At 37.8% G+C, this 21586-nt stretch overlaps 1 protein-coding gene across 1 annotated transcript in view; it reads left to right on the top strand.

Moving 5' to 3' along the window:
- Window positions 1-21586, top strand: part of LOC104468683 (guanine nucleotide exchange factor VAV3-like) — a gene marked incomplete at both ends in the record, with an annotated part of 63870 nt that overhangs the window by 12277 nt on the left and 30007 nt on the right. The window contains one exon of the mRNA XM_010082904.1: window positions 2149-2194. Coding sequence (XP_010081206.1) covers window positions 2149-2194 — 46 coding nt within the window. The remainder of the gene's footprint in view (window positions 1-2148; window positions 2195-21586) is intronic.

The following is a 21586-nucleotide window of genomic DNA, read 5'->3' as shown; positions in this document are numbered from 1 at the left end:
GTGCAGGGCTATGCATGTCTGTGCTCTCTGGTGTTTGAGCTGTGTTGTGTCCCCACGCAGCAGTGGGGGCCAGGTGAGGAGAGCACTGGCCCCCTCGGACAGCTCGTTGTAGGGCGCAGGCTGCGGCAGCGGGCACCGGCACTCTGGGGACCTGTCAGGGGAGCGGCGAGGCAGCCTGTGGGGAGCTACGGGTGAGGTGCGGGCTGGCTACCACCAGCCTGGCTACCACAGGGCTGGCTACCACTAGCCCGGCCTGTGCCCAGGGTGCTGCTGCCTGCCCGCTCTGCTCACTGCTCCCTCGGCCATGCTTCCTGCTGTGGCTTTTCAGGTCTCTGCTTAGAAATACCTGCTAAGTCAGGGTGCCCTAAAATAGGGAAATGGCAGCATGGTCCGTTCGCCTGGCGCGCTGACAAGCAGTGCTGGAAGCCATAAGCAGATTGGTTACTGGGCCTTGCGGACGAGGTTGCCAGACTCAGTAAAGCTAACTGTGGTGAACATAGTGTGGCTGGATGAAGAAAATACGGATACTGGTTATATCTAATCCCTCCTGCTCCTCCGCTTCTCCCCCCCTAGCTTGATTGACCTTTTTTGTGAGGGAAAAATGGCTTCCTTGCTGGTGCTACTGATTGCTATTGATTATTGAGCTGATCCAAAACATCAGGATTGCTTTAATTTTTACCAAGACTTTTGTTCAAGTGCTTGCTTTACTTCTATCTGTGGAGAGGGAATCCTGAGCATAGATGAGGATCTGTCATTCTGGAAAACAAGGATTTAGATCTCATACCAGTAATGTAATAAAATTTACTGGTACTGCAATATTTTTAAGAATATTGAGCATGTTTTCATACAGCTCAAGGATTATTTCCTAAAAATCATTTCCCATCTGGTGCTTTGGTGTATATGACTTAGGTTGTCACAGAATTTTTTTTTTTATGTCAGATAATAATTTCTGTATCTTCCTTTGTGCTTGCTTTTCCCACTCCTGCCCCATTCTCTCGTGCAAATCTGCGGTTACTTACTATGCTACATCAATCCTTATCAGCAACACAGCCCCATTAAAAAAAACCACCTAGGATATAATTGAGCCTTTTGTTCTTATTCAGTAGCATTGCCTTCATTGCAGCAGTAGTTTTAAATTTTGGTTCTTTCCACTGCAGATGAAACAGAACTTGGATCCTTCATTTAATTAGAGTTGTGGGGTACAGAAAGAGTATGTCCAAAGACTCCAGAGTTTGAAAGCTGTTTTTCATTTTGCCAGCTTGCTACAGGGCAATTAGTAATTTGGTTGTGCCTCAGGTTACTGCTTTCTGGCTTGCCTTAGTGTGTGTCCTGCATCAGCTTATATCAACTGCAAGTAATTCGGAGCAACCTAATTGTTCCCTTTGTTATGCAACGTGCTTTTCTCTGCTTGGTTTGATAAAAAAAAAATAAATGCATGAACCTTCGTGCAAGCTACCAGTTAAAACAAGTTTGCAAAAGCAGATTAGTAGTTCACAGATACACGTTATTTCACACTGAAATTTTCAGGGATCTGTATTGTCTTGGAGTATAAAATACATTTTTTTAAAAAAAGTCGGTCTTGTCAGAGTTTCTGATTTCACACAGCTTTGGTTCATCCAAATGTAAAAGAAAGAGGGAGATGATTTACTAAACATATTTAAGTACTTGCCCAGAAAATAAGGAAATGAAGAATTGCATAGGAAATTCTGTCTACCTTAAGTAGGGATAGTGAAAGTTTCTACCTTATTAAAGCAATGCAAGCAGCTTTGATACTTTTCTATTTGTGGATGTTATCTGGTGCAAATAATGCCAAACTCCATATGTTTCCACTATCCTATTCATAAATAATTACAAAAATAATTTTTTTCTGGGTATCAAAAGATGTTGATGTATGAATAAGCCTTCTACAGACCAAGAATCTTTTGAGCCTAGTGTCTGAAAAAAATGGGATATATGAAAAAACTGTCTACTTAAAATATTTTTCAAAGTATGATCTTTCTACAAGATAAAGATAATTGTGCTGGTGGTTGGGGCAAATAACTTAAGAAAACCAGCTTTGCCTAGTAGATTGTGGGAATGAAAGGAGTGCAGTGTGCCTACATGAAAACATGTTTATTCATATCCTTGATTTGTATTTTTGCTATGCAGAAACGAACGAATGGGATTAGAAGAAACTCTAGACATGTGGACCCAGGTTTGTGTCATGACTTTTAATAGTTAAACATTAAATAAAAAGAGTGAGAAAGCTGTAACTCATATCAAGTTGCATTATGAACTCTATTGTAATGCATGCAATGTTGAGAACTTTATTGCTAAAGTCGTGAAGGTCCAAAGCTATTGCTCTGTTTGTGATTTCAAAGATAAGGTCAGCTGATTGAGCTCTTTTTTTTTTTTTTTTTTTTCCTTGCGGTTTTTTTTTTTTTAAGCAATGCATCAGGTCTCTCTGAACAACAAAATGCCTCTGTGATTTCAGTTAACATGACCCACCTTACTGTACTCCACAGTTTTAAAAGAAATAACTAAGTGATGAAAAGCAGACAGTTGTTTATAAAGCTTAGGATTCTGATATGCAAAGTCATGGGTATTCTCAACTCTTAACTGTAGTGGTGCTCAGTGCTTAGCTGTACTGAGTATGAGTTGCTCTTCTAAAAGGCATAAACCAATTGCAGTTTTACGTAGAATTTCAAAGTGATTTTATTCCTGTTAGTTTATAGAAGATACTTTTGTGGAATCATGGCAGCAGCAGCCCTTAAGAAAATTAAATGCTTGCTTATAGTCTGTGTACTCAAGTGGGTGAACATTTCCTCTGGAGACCCATTAGATGTCTGTATAAAATACTCAATGGTTTTCAGTGTTACTATGTGATATTTTTAGTGTCATTTTTTACAGTAATTACATTTCTGTCCTTTATGTTTCTTGTATAGTTTAATTACTGGAAATTTGTTATGCAGATATCTTTTGGAATAAAACTAAGCTGTGGATTATTAAATATTTCTAGATGTAGACACCTGAGAATAGTTGGAGTCAAACATTAAACAGGATGGCAGCTCTGTACACCACATTATAGCCTGGCAGAGCTAAGCACTTTTTAAAAAGTAGGAATGCTGGTTGTGCCACTAGCATTGCAACTGCCTTGGCTCTGAAAGTCTAGATGTTGTAACTAGTTGAAGGAGACCACACCTTTCTTACTCACTTAACTTTGACATGTTTTGGAACACGTATAGTCACTTTGTTCCCTCCAGCAAAAAAAAATTGCTTCATGGTGCTCCTAAATTGTTCTGTGTGTTGTTGACTGAAGTTATTAAAGAAAAAAAGAAAAAAAAAAGAGCACCCTGTAACTCTGAAAAATTAATACAGTCAGAGAGGGAAACATCAAGAATATAAATTAAATAATGCAGAAGAGGAGGAGACTACTTCTTCCAAATGGAACTGTTTGAGATCTTGCTATTCAGTGTTGCAGTGAAGTGTAATGTGTGCTTGCAGAATAGTCCTTATAGGTCCAGATTTTTAAACATAGCTGTTTCACGTAAACTCCTAAAATGTTAAGTAATTTAGATTTGAGAACCTTTTGAATATACTGGTGGTTTTACTTGCTGTTGAAGTATTTAGGTGATCTTTATATACAAGGATACTTTAAAATTAGTTTTTATTGAAGACTAAGTACCACTGAAATCACCAGAGTAATTGAATTAAATAGATGTTTATATGTAACCAATGCCTAAAATATGGTTCTGCTCACCCCTACCCTGTCCATTTACTTCCAGAGCACAGTGCTTTGAGTTGTTGGGGTAGTCTAATTGAGTAAAGTTCTTGGTCCGTGTTATATTTTTGAAAGCCATTAGAAGTGCAGAACACCCGCATTATGTTTAGGTCCCTTTATTAGAGATATTGTTGCAGAAGACTGCCTTACAGAATTGCTTCTGACATTATACACTTTCAGAAAAATAATAATTAACATGTGCTTTGTACGTATGAAGTGAGCTTTTTTATTTGCATTTTGTCAGCATATGCATTCTGAGTGCTGTGGTGACTTGGTGGAGATAACTTTTAAACACATAATAAATGTCATTGGTAAACTCTTGGCATCTGTTTTGCATATTCTAGTTAATATTGCTCATCAGATTGCACATTGCCTTGAGAGACAAAAGATACTATCCAGAGAGCAGCACTTGTAAGAGACCAGTTATTTCAGGCATACATTACTGCATTGATCCTAAGAGCTTTTCAAAAACACTAGCATATAAATGTCTGGAAATCCTAGCACCATGGTGCTTTTTGCTGAGAGAGGCAGTCAAAAGTCAGAGATAACATTTCATTCTTAATGTGCTGTCTTTTTTTGGGGAAAAAAAAAGTTTGCTGCCCAGACTTGTTTGTCTTCAGGGAGTTTAATATGCTGCCACTACCTCTGTTGCATGTTATGGTGCTGGAGCATGGGTACTAGTTTAGGAAAGCAGGCATTTGCTGTGAGTCAATAATTGGCATCTGCAGTGTCCAAATATTGATGGAGTTTGATATCAGCAGTAAATACAGTTATTTTGGGCTGCAACTATTTTAGCACAAGCTTTTCAACATTATGTTCTGTCTTGTCTCTTTCTGTTGTCTGGCTATTTTGGTAAAGAATAATGAATGCGAGAGGCATAGCATAGTCAAGTTGATGTGTTGTGCTTCTCTTTTTGTGCTTGTTAGAGCCAAATTCAATATTTACTGACACAGGTTAGCCCTGAATGAAAAATCATATAAGTTTGATGAGAAGTACTGCAAACAGAAGGATGGTCTAAACAAAACAATGTGAGGATACTGACTTAAAATATCTCTTGTCTTCTGCTGGTAAAGCTTGTTGATGGAGGAACCTAACTAGCTGAAGTACCCTAAAAGCAATAAGTTGTTTGTGGTGGTTTCATTTGTTTTTCTGTGAAGTTTGGTTAAACGTTTTGATAGTGACAGTTTCTTCCTCGAGATTTGCTTTGTGCTGAATCAGAAGGAAGGGTGGAAGGAAAAATGATTGGATGGTGAGGCAGAGAAATTCCTGGGAAATGCAACAGTCATGAGAAAAGAAATATGTGCAGAAACTGTACAAAAATAAAAGTGTGCAGAAACTGTACAAGTGAAGAACAAATTGGAAATCAAGAGAAAATATGACTGACTTTTCTTTATGCTGTGCACTGTGACTTCAACCTGTGGTCCAGTTGCAGATGGCCTCCTGAATTGGTCCATCTACTAAGTTTTAGGGGAGATAGATTTTAGAGAACCTTTCTTTGGATTAATCGGGAGATAATAAAAGCCTTAGAGAGTGAACCTGTAAATGCATCTGCACCTTTAAAGCCAGGAAAAAATTGGTCTAGGGTTTGCATTTTACTGTAGAACAACATGATTCTGGTTAAATGTATTTGAGAAGTGATTAGGTTGGTGTCAGTTTTTGCTTAGAATGGGCATATAGAGTGATAATTATATAATTTTTTCCCCCTTTGTTTTGGGAATGTCATGCAAACTTTTATGCAAGTGTTTAATTTTAAGCATGTGATTTGCACTGTTGACTTAAATGACAAATGGACCATTCATATGTGTATTCATAAGCATAAATTAAGGCTTTGTATGCATTCTTGAGAAGGATGATGCAATCCGACCAATGTTTTTAATAGAAATAATTTTGTATGTATTTTAATAAGAGTAAAAAATATTTTCTTTCTCAGCTATTGGAATAGTACAGTGTGTTTGCTATATCTTTATTTTTTTATTTATATAAAGAGTCTAAATGTCGTAGATTCACAGCTTTGTGTTTTTAAAACTGATTTTACCCTAAACACTTCCGCTATTATAAATATTGTAACTTTAATCTCTAAAAGTGTGAAAGTATTTTTCATATCAGAAGGATAGAGTTGGTAAAAATAGGATACTGTAAGCCTTTGATTCAAGATTCATTGCAGATTAAACTCAAAATCTGATCTGTGAAAGGATGTCACTGAGCATGTTCTGATTTAAATAGCTGATTTCTTTGTAAGCATGGATTAAAGCTTAGAAAACCTTAGTTCTGAACTGAGGGACAGAACCAACAGGTTTTTTCCATTCAAATAAAGTAAAATATTGACTGGTGGGGTTTTTTTGTGGGGTTTTTTTTGTTTGTTTTTTTTTGGTTTGGTTAGGTTTTTTTGGGAGGGACAAAATATTAACACGTAATGTACGCAGTGCAATAGCTTGGGCAAAGCTGTTTTTCAGCCTGGGAGTTCAAAGTTCAAATAGTAATTTTAAAAAGAGGTATTTGTATTTCTGGTTGGTGTCTAGTCCATACTTGCTTTGTGAAGCAATTCTATAATATTGATTTTACACAGATGATAAGGAAATGGATCTGAAGAGAGTAACTGGGTTTATTGCCTGAAGTGTATACGTTAAAAAAAATAAATCTGTATAGGGAGAAGTACAACTTTGTTGATATGTTTATTTCATTAGACATAGTGTGTGCTTCATGTTTAGTTGAAATTAGATGTCGAAGCTTTTAACTAGGTTGTGTCACTGTTATATGTGTTTGACTACTAAGCAGTGAAACAACATTCGGATGTTCATATATTGTGGTAATGATTGCATGTCATCTTCATAGTAAAAATTAGGGGATAGGGTTTATTATTGGCAGTTTAAATTTCCTTTTCAGTAAGAATAGTGTATATTAGACTGTGAGATATTTCAACAAATTCTGACACAGTGTGCTCTGTGATATGCAAGTCTAACTCTGATCTCCATTTCAGTGCCACTCCCAGCCAAAATCAAAATCTGGCCTAAATTCAAATGCTGTGATATCCCAACCTGCCAATAATTCTTTGTCAAGCATGTGGTTGTTAAAGATGAAACTACTCTCTTTAACTGAGAATTTGGAGCATGGCTCTTGTTTTCTTGTCTTATGAAGTACTCAGGCAAGTCCTTGGTAGTCCTGATTGACTATTGTCTTTCTTGTTCAGCCCAGTATTGCGAATACCCAATTTCATAGATAAGAAAAGATAACCTTCTGCAACATGAAGCTGAAAAACTGGCATTCAGGAATTTATTTCTCCACTTCAGCGATGGGGCCTGCTACCTGTGATTCTGGCTGCATCTCTGGTGGTCCATTGCTAACTGACTATCAATGTCATTGCTGAGAACAAGAATTTACCTTGGTTTTAAGCCACAGAAAAAGTTCTACCAAAAATAAAAAGCCACTATTAAACAAGCCCTCAGTATTTGGTTTTCTTATGAGAAATGAGGAGCTGACTAATGTCACTAATAGTATCTCCTTATTATTACTGTCTTCATCAAGATGAATTAGACCAAGGTAGCATTTTTTTCCTTTGGTAAAGGAGGGTCTGTTGAAACTACGTGTATTTTTTGATAGGTGTTTTTCTGAGACACTTGGTAGTGTTCCTTAATTATTTTTCCTGTCAAAAAAATGTAGGAGTGAATAGCAATTCCCTTTTAATAGCTCTTGTCTTCTCTTTCAGACTGAGTAGAGCAAACCATTCCAGGCCATTTGTTTCTGCGTCTTCCCTCAGGACCGTGCTCAGAGTCCCACAGGCTTATTTCTTTCACTTACAAATAATAATACCTGTTAAATACCTGTGAAAAGCTTCTGGGGGAGTTGACGTGACAGCATGAACTGAAGTACTAGCATATACATAAGACTTTATTTTCAGCTTTAGATACTGTGTACATTGAACATAACCATGGGTTTTAATGGCTGGGCAAAATGAATGTGCAGATGAAGGAGCAGCTGACTGTAAATTAAATCAGGGGAAGCCTGAAGGAATACTGGAGGAAAGAGAAATGTTTCACAAAACTTCCTCTAGTGAAGAGTTTTGTTGTTTGTCAAGTTTGCGGTCTTTCCAGCTGCTATTGCTATGGGATAACCTAATAAGGTTCATAGTAGTAAAACATCCATCACATCCTGTAACTAAGCAGGAGACTTGGAGATGTGCTGCGTGCAGACTAACCAGAATGACCTGCTTGTTTATATCCTTTCGATTTTGATTTTGTAATTTCCTGTTATAGATAAAAATACAGCCCCTGGCTTAAAAAATGCAGCCTATGCGGCTTAAAAAAAAAGAGACAAGTTATTGTTTTAGAGACTTGAAGGAACTCAAATGTCTACTTCTATTTGAAGTGAAGTGTGTCTATTAATTAACAATCATAACAACGTCTATATAGTTTTGTGTGTTGTCCCTGGAGATAGTTTTGTAATGTTTGTGAAGCATTAGATTTGGTAAGTAGCTAAAGACTTTTCTACATGGTAACGAATTAAGCTACAGAACTGAAAATTAGCTTTGTTTATATATATATATATATATATGACACATATGCTTAGCTTTTGGGTGGATTTTATTGTGTTATGGATGCTTTCTCCTTATGTACACAGCTTCTAAACACTTTGTTCAAGATGCCTATAAAGTATACAGTACATGTCTCTAGGTATCTGCGTGAACCACGTGAATTGCAGGTAGGAACTGGTTTAACAGGGCAGCTAGGAGCATGCTTGCTGCACAAGGAAGGCTCTTTAGCAGGATAAAGGCAATAATGCTTGCTGACATGCTGTATAATTCTAAATGTTCTGGAATCCTTCAAGGACTTAGATTGCAGCTGTAACCTGCCTGGCTCTTAGTATTGATAGACATGTTTTAACATGTTTCACGTCATGTGCCAGGGACGGTGTTGGGGGTTTGAGACCAGAGTCAGTAAATTTCTTTGTGGTCACCACATTCTTAGGAGCAGTTAATGGGACAGCGTTTTCCAGGCAGACCTCAGCAACGGTGAAATCAGAGATACACTGAATTGTGTGACCTTATTTGTGAGATCAAATTAGTTTCTCTCATCTATTTATTAAAAATGTATATTGCATTCAAGATATTTGCTTTTTTTTTGCTACACTGCTAATGCTGTGTGCTGAGCTATTGTTGCTTCCCAAAATAATGAATTCATCTTTGTTGTGATACAAGAATGAACATGTCTAATGTATTGCACCAAGAAATTTTCCACTAATGCATTTCTGGAAGGCAAAGCAGAGTTTTGTCTTCCAGTGAAGCATTTCAAATGCAGTTTAATGATTTTTATTTGGGTTGTTATATTTTAAATTAAAATTATTTTTACATTCCTGTTGGGGAGAGGTATTTTGAAAGGTGCCTGTCCCTTTGGCATCTCAGCAGTGAGCTAACATTCAGAGAAGAACATAGCCTTTAGCCTTTTCCTTTAATTAAACATCAGAAGACCCAGATGCCAAAGGGTGAAATATATTTATTTTGTCAAACTCTTTCATCCTTGTCTGGTTGGATTGCAAGATGAGTTTGTAGTTGGGTAATTTAGGCTGTTTTGTCTTATTGGATGTGTTTTTGGGACTGTCTCTCTATCTTGAGCAACTAACATTTTATTTTTCTCTTAGGGAAATAATGGTGTTTAATATATGCTCAGCATGTACTAGCATAATTTTTAGAGTGGGGTGGGTTAAAAAACTTAGTGTCTTTGTCTTTTTCTGCATAAAACCACTCAGCATGGACTGTTCTAAGCAAAACACTTTTTATAGATAACTACAAGGGAGTTGGCAGGCAGAAAAAAGGAAAAGATTAGGGTAAAAGTGGACAAAACGGGCATAGATATGATCAATAAAGGAAAAACTATACTGTTCTGCATCTTACACACAAATAGTACAGCAGTATTAAAAAAAGAGGCATGTGTAGAAATCATAGGGCTCAAAGTTGCTTTTAGTTACCATGGAAAGTAGAAGGGAATTGCATAGTATCTTGCTAAGGTTTACTGGGACCTAAAAATATCTTATTCGTCTTCAAGGGGAGTATTGCATTTAGCCATCTATATTCATATCTGATTTTAATCTTCAGGATACTGTCATTCTCAGACAGCAAAACAAAGATAATAAGGTAATGAATGATTTAAAATAGTCAAAAGTTACTCAATTTTAACAGTACTCTAAAGCACATGGTTTCTTTTCTTGTGGCTCACTCATTTAACTAAATCAGTATTTGATCACTGCTTCAAAGTAATTCTCACACAAAGAATTTGGGAAACCTTGTAAAACTGACAGCAGCCATCCCATGGGAGAAAAAATACTACTGAAAATTCACAGAAGAGAAGCTCCCAGAACTGCCTCTGCCTTCTGCCTGAGGAAAGTTTTACAGCTTAGTAGAAGGGGCCAGAGGCAAGAGCCTGAGAAACTGATGCTGCTTTTCAGGAGAGTTCTTAATCTGTTCACCTCTTTGAGCTTCCCAGAGAAGAGAACAATGAAGCTGAGTTAGGCTGCAGGCCAAGCTAGCCCAGGATCCCTTCTGCTTCAGTAGTCAATTAAATGGATGCTTAAGGATAGAATATGGGGTAAGATGTTGTGGTACTTCCTCCAGTACCTTGTGGTGTTGTTTCTTGGCTCTTAATATTTCTCCTATGCATTTTCATTACCACTTTTTGAGCCAATCTAAAATCTTGACATTCAAAGCATCCTTTAACTGTTACTTTCATAATTAGTTGTGTGACTAAAGTACTTCTTTTTGTTTGTTTTAAACTTGATGCCTCCTATTTTTTAATCAAGAAAGTGAATAATAAACGAAGAAATAATGAATACTTTTTCTCTAGACACTGTATCTATGCCAGCCATGAGTTGTCTCTCTTATATCCCCTCCACTCATCTCTCTTCTAGCCTGAAGAGCCATTATCTGCTTAATTCTTCTGATATGGAAGCTTTTCGGTGTGTCTGACCATTCTGTTTGCTTGTCTGCATGCTTCTAGATCCAAGAGTGATTGATCTTTCTAGTTCCGTGGTCTGCTCCGAGAAATTTCATAGCATTGGTACATAGCAGAATGAGATTATGATCTTGAGGAACTGATTTTAAAGAATGCTTAGCAATTACACTGAGATCTGTTGTCTGTATGATGGTAGCTGTTTCATAGTCCATCATCATGTATGACTATTTGACCCATATGTTATTTTATATTTGTTAAGTTACATCTTACATGAAATTCTGACCAAATGACCTCCAAAGGTTCTTCCAGCCAAAGTTTGTACTGATTTGTAAAACTATTGTCCAGGCACCTCAGTTCATTAAATCTTCCTTCAATTCTCTGCAAGTAGTGTTCTTTTTAAGTAAATAATGTTGCACCTTCTACAAGACTTAATCCACTTTTACTCCTATTTCAATACTGCTTATTAATTTTTTGAACAACAGCAGTCCAAGCATGGATTCCTTTGGGTGACCCTTTCGGAAACCATCTTCTATTTGGAAAAAAAAAAAAAAATCACTGTTTCAACCTTTTACTTTCTGTCCTCTTGCTGCTTATTTATCTGGGGGGACCTTTGCCTCTCGTATTGTGAAAACTGGAAGAGAGCCTCATGGTGAGGCTGCAGAATCATCCCTGGGCAGGCAGAAGGTAGTATTAAAAATATAGCTCAAAGTAATTACTTTTGTGGAATTTATCTTCTTAGATTTGTCCCTATTTTTCAGAGCCTTTTGCTGCACGTAATCTACTACAGTCTGGATACACCTTCATAGCTCTTCTATAGTATCTGCCCAGTGTAAGTTGTTAGCTCCCCAGGGCAGCTACTTGTTTGAACAAATACACGTTTTAGAATGTCGTGCCTGTCTATGGCACCACATTAAAAGATGTGATAATTAACACAGGTTAGATTTCATACATTGTGCCTTTATAAAAAGCAGCACCTCTCATGTATCATGCTTTTTAATTCGTATGCCAAAACTCTAGTTTGCTCAATTTTAAAGAAAATAATGAAGCTTCTTAGTTTTGAGGTGTTATTTTTAAAATTTATATCCCTGATTCACCTACTAGACTCCATTGAAATAACGAGATTGCATTACTTTGTCAAAACAAATGAAAACTGTATGTTTGAAACCTTATTATTCTTTATTATTTATTCACATAATAAGACATTTAGCACTTAGCTGTTTCTAAATTTTGTTCAAAGTGCTGAGATTCTTCTCAGTCTAGACAGTTCCAAAATCTACTACTCTCATGAAGAAAGCTGCTTCTGACACTGCAAGGACTAGTTGCCTGAATAAGCACTTGAAGTTAATTGTACAAAACATGAGAGCTTGTCTCTAACATGTGTTTGGAGTAAGACATGCTATGAAATGGAAACCAAGGTCTGTCAGTGAAAGAAAAAGTGTTCACTCTAATTTATCACAAAATACATGTGGCTATGACCTTATAAAGTCAGTGACCTTCCTAGCTCTCTTCCACTTTCTTTCAGTGCAGTCCTGGAGAGAGCCCTCTTTTTTGAGAGAGGACAAACTGCAGACATGAAAATTTTAAATTCCAAGTACCTGGTTTTGAGTATAAATAATAAGACATGATGTTGGAATTGCACATGAAGTTCCTATTATTTTAAAAATTCTTTCTTGCATTTGTAATCCACAGTTATCCATCTAGGGCATGTCCAGGTTTTCTAAATTAGTGTGCTAAAATTTGTGTCAAGTTCAAAAAAAAAAAATTAGAAAAATTTGACACGTGCAGCTGTAGTTAGTAGTACTTGATCTTTCTAGTACTTGGTAGCTGACTTTCTGAATATAGGATCCTTTATTGCTGCAGTTATGGGTATTAAGAGAAGACAGTGTTTGATGCCTAGGACAGCTTCTGAAAATGTTTGCTGTGCAAACAGGAATAAGTTGGCATTTCTATGTCAGTAGATTCTTTGCATAGTGTATTTAACTAATTTTCAGATTGCTTTTGCTCTGTTGTAACATTTTGTACCCTGACTTCCTACTTCCTAAAATCTTCAGTTTCTTTTCCTTCTGTTCTGTTTTGAGGAACAAAAAAGAAACTTAAACCTGAGGAGTGAATCTGTGAGGGTTGTGAGCAGAACCGCCATGAAGGGCATGAGAAACAAATGGTCATTGGTCATCTGAATAATAACAGGCTCATTCCTTTACCAAAAGGCAGCCCTTTCTCTTCCAAATTTTAAAAACATGGCTACTCAGAAATCTGCAGTGCCTGTTTTTTCTTGCACAGAGGCAAGCTTCCAGATTCCTTAAAATGAATGTCACGATGTGCCAAATGATCCCTGCTTAGGAGTTAAGCAAGAAAATGCCTTCTGTGTGGAGTTATTTTTCTAAATAAAAAATTCAAATCTGAAACTTTGGTTTGGTTTCTGAACTTAGGTAAATTGCTGATTTCTGATCAAAATAAATGCTATCTATATTTATAGGAGCACTAAGTAAGGTAAGCTTTAATTTTGGCCTTGACTTGGAAGACCTGAAAACTTAAAGCTCCTACTGAGAGGGGACTGTCCACCTCGATGAATGTCCATGTTGCTAATTTTACTAATGCTGCTCATATTGTCATTAAGTGTAGAGAGTTATCCTCAGATATCTTCGCTGAAAAAACACTTGAGCTAAGTCAAATACTGATGTTGAGAGCAGGGGAATATGTCCATTTGTCTATGCATTGTTCTTCAAGCAAATCAAACTACTGTAATGTAACAAAAAATCTCTGGAGAAATATTTTCTGAACTCTCACAATTTCAAAATGCAACCATGCAAATTGAACAACATAGCTACACTTGTTTATTTTCCTTGTAATGAACTCCTGCTAGGATCAGCAATGTAGTTCCAAGTTTTGCATGGATCTTAACTGGAAAATGGAGTTACAGCTACTTATCAGGGGGCTTTTTGCTATGATCAGGTCTAAAAAAAAACTCTGAAGAAGCAAAAGGACTTTTTGAGCTGTGGTGTTTTTCTGTTTCTTGTAACAAGTTGTTGGTCAGACTGTTAGCAGACAGATTTTTTTCCTCCCACACATCTTCGTTTTAGTTGATGGTTGAATGTTTTTACAGAGGTCTCTGACAAGAAAATATATATGCAATGTTAAAGAGAGGTGGTGGAAAAGTTTAGTCTTTTGACAATTAGAGAAGATTTGATAGGTAGTTGAAGGACTGGAGGGAACCCCGAATCCTGCTTCGAGAAGGTTTTTAAGGAGGTACAATGGTAGGAACAGTTGAGGGAGGACAGTCACAGAAAGCAGGGCTAGGACTGTAAAAAAAAAAAAATAAATTCTTCAGTAGTGTTATTTGTCATGTAGGATGACAGTCTTTAAATCTTCTGTTTCTGTGGAAGTGGAAGAGAAATGTGAATGTTTATCAGGTGTGGTTTGGAGTGCATTACAAATTCTGAATTATAAGATAGTGAAGATTTTTGCCCCCCCTCGTGCTTGTGGGTTCTCTGTTTATGGAAGAAAGTCCTGCCAGGGCTGCTTTGCTTACATACCCCTATACAAGCAGAAGCTTAAACAGTTAGTTGAGTAAGGCTCATGTTAACTGTTAAATGTTTTAATGATCAGGCTTCTGAAGTTTTTTGACTTAAAATCGAGTCAAGCAGAAAATTCAGGGGTTCTGGTTAGTCATATGAAAAATATTGAGACTTTATTGACAGTACTCAAAGACAAAACAGCTAAAGAGAAGACAAACAAGTGAAATATTCAAAGCTGATTCTAAGGAACTGTCAGCATTTCAGTCGTCTTGCCTGAAAGTAAGGCTTATAAGCAATATCTGCAATTATAACTTTTAATTATGGTGACATACAAAAATAATTATTTAAGACTGGGAGAGTTAAAAGTTAAATTAAAATATCTTCTTTGAGGTATGTCTATGTACTTATTCATTGTATTAATTTTGTCCAGCAGTAATTATTTGAATCGTTGCCACTCTGAAGAGTGCACTTAAAAGACTGTGCTGGCATGTTCCATGTACGTGAGTTCTGTAATTTGTGTCACAAGTACTCAGCCTAAAAGTAAAACCCACCAATTTTCTTTCGCGTCATTAATAGACAGCCCCAGAAACTGAATGTGTTTTTTTGTAAGTGATAATGTAGTGTTGCTTTTCTCACGTCTCCGCACCAGCTGAGAAGTCCTAGACAAGCTTTGCCTTTGGCAGTAACTGTACAAAGCTATTGACTTCCAGTTATTGTGGCGATAGATGACACTGATTTGGAATTAAGAAGCACCTCTCTTGATAAATACAAGAGAGGAGAATTCAGTTTACTGTTAATTCTGCAACAAAATCGTTAGGAACAGGAATTTTAAGTGCTGAAGCTAGCAGAGCTGATTTGAAGAACATGCAGAGAATGTCAAAGGACTTCCTTTTCATATAGTCCAGGCTCAGAATAGAGCTTCCCTTTAACTAGCTTTTTATAATATTAGTGTTGGACCAAGATATTGCCAAAAAAGGTGGCAAAACTGATGTTTTTATGTCATGGATGCTTAGACTGTGGGTATAACTGTTCACGGGCTCTTCATACTGCTGTCCTTGTCAACCATCTGTTTCCCTCTTTTTTTTTTTTGTCTTAACTCCTTGTTACTTTATTATCTGCAGTTATACTCCTTGATCTGAAACCTTCAAAACTTAACGTTACTTACTGTGGTGTAAATACTGATTTTGGATTTCTTCACTTTTTTAAAAATACTGTTTCCTTTGCCTGTGTGTCTCCAGTTTGTGCTGTTAAAGTGATTCATGACACTGTGGGTCACTGTTCAGGCATTTGAGACAATGAGGTACTGCCATGGATCACTTTGCCCTCATTTCCTGGTTGGAGGGTGAAGATGACAGGAGATGCACCTACTCTGAGATTTGAGATGGAGTATTTCTTCTGGTCTTTGCTATGGAAGGCTTATCAATCACTAAATGTCAGTCTGTTCTGCAGCAGGGCTGCATTCCCTATTTTTGTTGCTACAAAAATATAAACTAAAAAGGTTTAAAGCAAGTTCAGAGTGTCCAAACAGACACCCAGAACACTCTTTTGGTGAAAGAAAGGACAGAATTAGTGAGACTTCATGTCATTCCCTATAGGAAAGGTACATATAATTGTGTTGAGATTCTGGAAACCTTAAGATATGGCCTTGTCAGCTAGTCTAAAATTCTGTTTCAGATTCAAAGCCTCGTGAAGTCAGGAGGCTTTCCTCTATTACATGAGCAGGTTTTGGATTATAAATATTTGGTTACTAGGCTGTATTTTCCCTAGAGAAAAGGAAGTGCTTCTTCAAGATTCATGTTAAGTAGGAATGGATGTTTAATGCAGACAAAGCTGTTTTACGTCTTTGTGCTAACAGTATATAGTATATCCACAAATTCACCTTTGAACCCTGGTCTCCTATGCTCTATGTCATTATTCTGTATGTTAAAATGATCCCTGCCAAAAGCGTAAACCATGTTCTGCGTTGCTTGGAATTAACGGGTGGTGGAATCAATTTTGACAGATAGAGGTCATCATAGGGCATGCATTATGGATGTTGTTAGCAAAAAATAACATTTTTGAATCTCTGCATGAAGCTCTGAGGGTCATTCAGTGCTGTTCATAAATGCAGAGCTGCTGTAAGGAATGGAAGTAGTTTATATGTTCTCATCATTTCATATTTATATATGAAATATATATGTTCTAACTTATTATGTACTATTTTAATTATAAAATGTAACCTTCCTCCTTGACTCGTAACTATGAGAATAAATACTCAAATGCATGGTATGATTTATGAAAGGTTTTGTTTTTCTATAATGTAGCCAGATTGGTACTTTGTGAACCCTGACTCAAGCATGCTTTCTGCTTTTCTCATGAGCTACAATTTAGATCAATTTGTGTTAGGTCAGTGACCCAGAGCTTGGCTGTGAAGACTTCTCTAGGAATCTGGGGGTTTTCCTGATTTTCAAGTGAAGTAAATTTCAGCTATTTATTGGTGGAATAACTGGATCAGTTTGCTTTTTTGATTTCAAGGTCAGAAACTGACAGGTGGTTTTTGCATCTTTAAATTAGGAAGTTTTCTGACAAAAGCTTTTAGTCATTGTTGTGGTTAAGGCCACCTGGCAACACCATGCAGCCTCTTGCTCTCTTTTCCCCTCTGGTGGGATGGGGAGAAGAATCAGGAGAGAACAAAAGGCAAAAAACCTTTTGGGCTGAGGCAAGGACAGGGAGGGTTCACTCACCACTTATGGCCACGGGAAAGAAACAGACTCAACTTGAGGAAAACCACAAAAACAATTTAATTGGTTAACAATCAAAACCAGAGCAAGATAATGAGAAAGAGAACTACATCTTAAAAGGCACCTCTCCCCCACCCCTCCCTTCTTCCTGAGCCCAAAGGCTTTGTTCCGAATTTCTCTGCCTTCTCTTCCCCAGTGGTGCAGGGGGCAGGGAATGGGGGTTGTGGTCAGTCCATCATGTGTTGTCTCCGCCATTTCTTCCTCCTCAGGGGAGGGCTTCCTCAGCCTTTCCCTGCTCCAGTGTGGGGTCCCTCTCATGGAAGAGTCCTTCACAAACTGCTCCAATGTGAGTCCTTCCCACGGGCGTAGTTCTCCACTAAGTGCTCCAGCATGGGTCCCTTCCACGGAGTCACGGCCTCCTTTGGGCACAGCCACCTGCTCCAGTGTGGGGCCCTCCAGGCTGCAGGGGAATCTCTGCTCTGGCACCTCCTCCCTCTCCTTCCTCTTCACTGACCTTTGTGTCTGTGCAGTTGTCTCTCTCACATCCCCTTCCTCTCTCAAAAGAACCCCCGCAGGTTCTTTCTCTGGCTCATGAGAAACTCCCAGCTCTTGGGTGGGGGCTGTGCTGGGTCAGCTGGGCCATGGCAGTGCAGCGGAGGCTGGGCAGGAGCTGGAGAGATGGACTGGCTGGGCTGGGCCCTGCCCAGGGCCATGCTGCAGCTCCATGCACTGTGCTCCCTCTTAAATATGTTATTTGCAGAGGCATTGACTGGCTCGGCCTTGGCCAGAGGCAGGATTGGCTTGGAGCTGGGGAAACTTCCAGCAGTTACTCACAGAGGCCATCACTATAACCCCTCCCTCGCTGCCAGAACAGGCTTGGAGCCAGGGGAACTTTTAGTAGTTAGTTACAGGAGCCATCACTGTTAGGCCCTCCCCTGCTATCAAAAAAACCCACCACACAAAACCACAACAGTAATGTGTAAATTTGACCTCATGGAAGCCAGTGGGATTTTTAACATTAATTATAATAATGCATACCTGAAATCCTGACCTTGTCCTTTGTGTTGGAATTTTATTTGCTTTTAAACATATGCCTGAATAACATTTTTGTGCTAGATATATTTCCAGAAGTTTTCTGGAGTTCTTGGGTGCTCTCGGTACTGCAGCTGTGTACATTGCAATGGTAGTGTCTCTAATACTTGTATTTCACATTTTATTCATTAAATAATCTGTAATTACACTTAAAACATTTCAGGTTTCTGTAACATACTGCTTTTTCTTGTCTGCATTATTATATTACAGCAAGTACTCAAGATTCTTAATGAATATACTTGTGTTGGATCCATGTGCCAATTAATAATTAAATTTCAAGATAGAGAAGGAAAATATTATAGATCCTGTCTGTCTGCAGTTTGTATACTGCCTCAGAGGAATTGATCTTTTATGAGAGGAGGCTAAAAGAACTTGACTTGTTTAGCCTAGCAAAATGAAGGTTAAAAGGGGTATGATTGCTCTCTATTACTACCTTATGAAAATAAATGCAGCAAGGAAAAGAACTATTCCGACTGCTGCCTATGGATGGATACAAGTTGGCTGTGAACTACTTGACACTGGAAAGCAGAAGAGACTTGCCCCGGTTTTGGCTCGGACAGAGTTAACTTTATTCTAAATGCTCAGAGAATAAAGTTCTAAAATGAACAGTAAGAATGAACAAATTTGCTTGCAGAACAACTGAAAGACGGTATGAGCTGTTTCCTGTGATAACGATAGATGGGACTTGATTAATCACACCCCAGTGTACTTTGTATAGGTTAGGAGGTGAAGGGCTGACCAGATTCTGTCCAATTAGATGTACACCATCTTGATGTTAATCTGCTAAACTGTTCCTGAGCTCCTATTTTCAAATCTGTAGTCGTATGGTGAAAATAAAATGGAGGATTCTGTTTGGAGCTCTTTGACTCTTCAATTTATTAACTTTCTGTACCCCGTTTGTTTCTTCTGTGCTTAATGGTGGTGTAAGGGAAATATGGAAAAATAGTTGTTCCAGAATAGTATGTGCTTGTTTCTGATCGATTGATTCAAATTTTTCATGTGGTCTTTTGTTCCTGGAAGAACTGTTTTTTTTTTTTTTTTTTAAAATGTTTAAAAAACATGTAACAGGGAGAAGTCCTTTTAATGATATTTTCATACAGCAAGTAAAACATACTAGTTGCGCATTCGGTGCTTTTATATCTTTGATCAACACAGGTTGTCTACACATGTCTGGTATTACTGATATTGAATGTATTCTCTGTGACTCAGACACTCCTGTTGTTTGAAAAGTGAGTTTGCCTTCAGTTGTTCTACTCCAATGTACAAAGTACTTTTCAGAATCTGAGTCAAATCTAATGTGTGCTTAAATAATTAGCACCAGAAGATAATTTCCCTTGTTTTTATGTGCATCTTTGATCAATAGTCTTGAAGGTAGCACACAGTACCATTAGTAAAGTGGGTGAATGAAAGTAATACAGTACTTAATTAAATCACAATATTCTTCTGTATTATTGCAATGTATGGGAATCCTAGCCATGTATCCCTGTTATTCCAGATGCTAGTTTATGTACGTTTGGTGATTGTGCGTATACATTGTGCTAGGCAGTGTGTATTCACAGAAACACAACGCAGAGCACAAAGAAAGGCCAAAGACAACAATTGGATTCAAGTAGGTAGTAAAATTGCAGTAGAAGAATAAGATTTGTTCGTCACCATAGTAGAATGCAACTGTAGCCCATCAACACTGTAGCTGTCACAATTTCTGTAGGCATTATGGCAAGGAAGTTTTAAGAAGGGATCTGAAGCAAGATAATGAAGTTTAAGACTAAGACCCTAACCTGAAAGCCTAGTTAAATGAATAGGATTATTTCTAGTGCTGTCAAGAGGTGTTAGATCAAATCTTCCAATGTTATATCTGCCAAGGGAATTTTATAATCAAAATTGTTTTAGGATTTTACAGAATTAAGCATATTGAATTATATACAAGAATTCTAGGCGTGTTATGATCTAACATGATTAATTATGTGTTGCCTTTTGAATAATTCTACTCATTGACACAGCACAATTTTTGCCCGTGTTCTCTTGGCCTGGTTTTTAGAGATGCCAATAATCATAATTACCAGTGAAATAGAAATAAAAAGTAATTTTACATGTGTTTATGATTAATAATTTCAGAAGTATAGTATCTTTAAAAAACCCTAGGACTTACACTAAAAAAATGTATGAGCGTATTTCTTGATTTTTTTCTGATGAGGTCAATGCAAAGGTGGTCTGGTAAGTATATTGTATCTGCGCACTAAAAATGTGATAAGCTAAATCACCTGATAGAAGGTTTTATAATGTGAATAATTTTTTGTACATTTCTTTCGGCTTCTAAGTATGTCTCTAAGATGAGTGCATGCTTACAGTTTGTTTTTATCACTCATGTAGAGCTATCATTTATATTGTAATGGGGGAATTCTCTTGCATTAGGACAAAGTTGTCAGCTTTGAGTAGGTACTTGTGTTGCAGCGTTGCTTCTATTGGCCATGCAGTAGATGCAGTGTTTGTTAATGCTGAATCAGTATTTGAAAGCATGACAGCCTTCCGTTGAGAAATAAAACAAAGCCTGGTATATACCTAAGTGAAATAATGGCTTACTAATAATTAGTTGCTTATCTCAAGTATGCCAGATAACTTAAAGAGTAAAAGTTATGGTGTCATTTGGGTTGAGTAATGTAAGCGCTAGTATTACTTTGCTTACCATTTCATCAGCACTTTGCGTTAGTATTTATTCTTAAATACAGAGAGTAGTAATTATTAAAGGTGATCTCTTTCATGTTTCATACAATTTAGAGGAGGTCATGGATGTTTGTATTTCTTGTCACCTAAATTACAATAGCAATCTTGCAACAGAAGTAAGTTGCAGTAGGCCTGCTGATCCTTTGTTGTTAGAATTAAGTTAATCATGGTTCTCAAGCAAGAAACTGGTTAAATACGGCAGCCCAGCTACCATGACTTTGCACTCATATTTGTATTTATTGATATACATTCTTACAATTCTTACTTAACCAAAAACTTTCTGGTTAAGATTATCAACCCCAAGTCAAGTATGTGGACTTGTGCAAAGTATTTGACACTGTCCCATACAAAAATCCATATCTCTCAATTGGAGAGACATAGATTTGATGGATGGACCACTTGGTGAATGAGTCGGCTGTATGGTTGCTCTCAAGCGTTGCAGTCAATAGCTCGATGTCCAAGTGGAGTCTGGTGATGAGTGGCATTCCTCAGGGGTCGGTATTGGGATTGGTACTACTTAACATCTTTGTTGGCGACATGGACAGTGAGATTGAGTGCACCCTCGGCAAGTGTGCAGATGACACCAAACTGTGTGGTGCGGTCGACATGCTGGAGGGAAGGGATGCCATCCAGAGGGACCTGGACAGGCTTGAGAGATGGGCCCATGCCAGCCTCATGAAGTTCAGCAAGACCAAGTGCAAGGTCCTGCACGTGGGTCAGCGCAATCCTAAGCACAAATACAGGCTGAGAGGAGAATGGATTGAGTGCAACCCTGAGGAGAAAGGACTTTGGAGGTGCTGGTAGGTGAGAAGCTGAACATGACCAGGCAGTGGCAGGGTG

Source organism: Pterocles gutturalis, unplaced genomic scaffold (genome assembly GCF_000699245.1).
Source record: "Pterocles gutturalis isolate BGI_N339 unplaced genomic scaffold, ASM69924v1 scaffold8915, whole genome shotgun sequence".
NCBI lineage: Eukaryota > Metazoa > Chordata > Aves > Pterocliformes > Pteroclidae > Pterocles > Pterocles gutturalis.
This window is presented reverse-complemented; position numbering and strand designations above follow the sequence as displayed.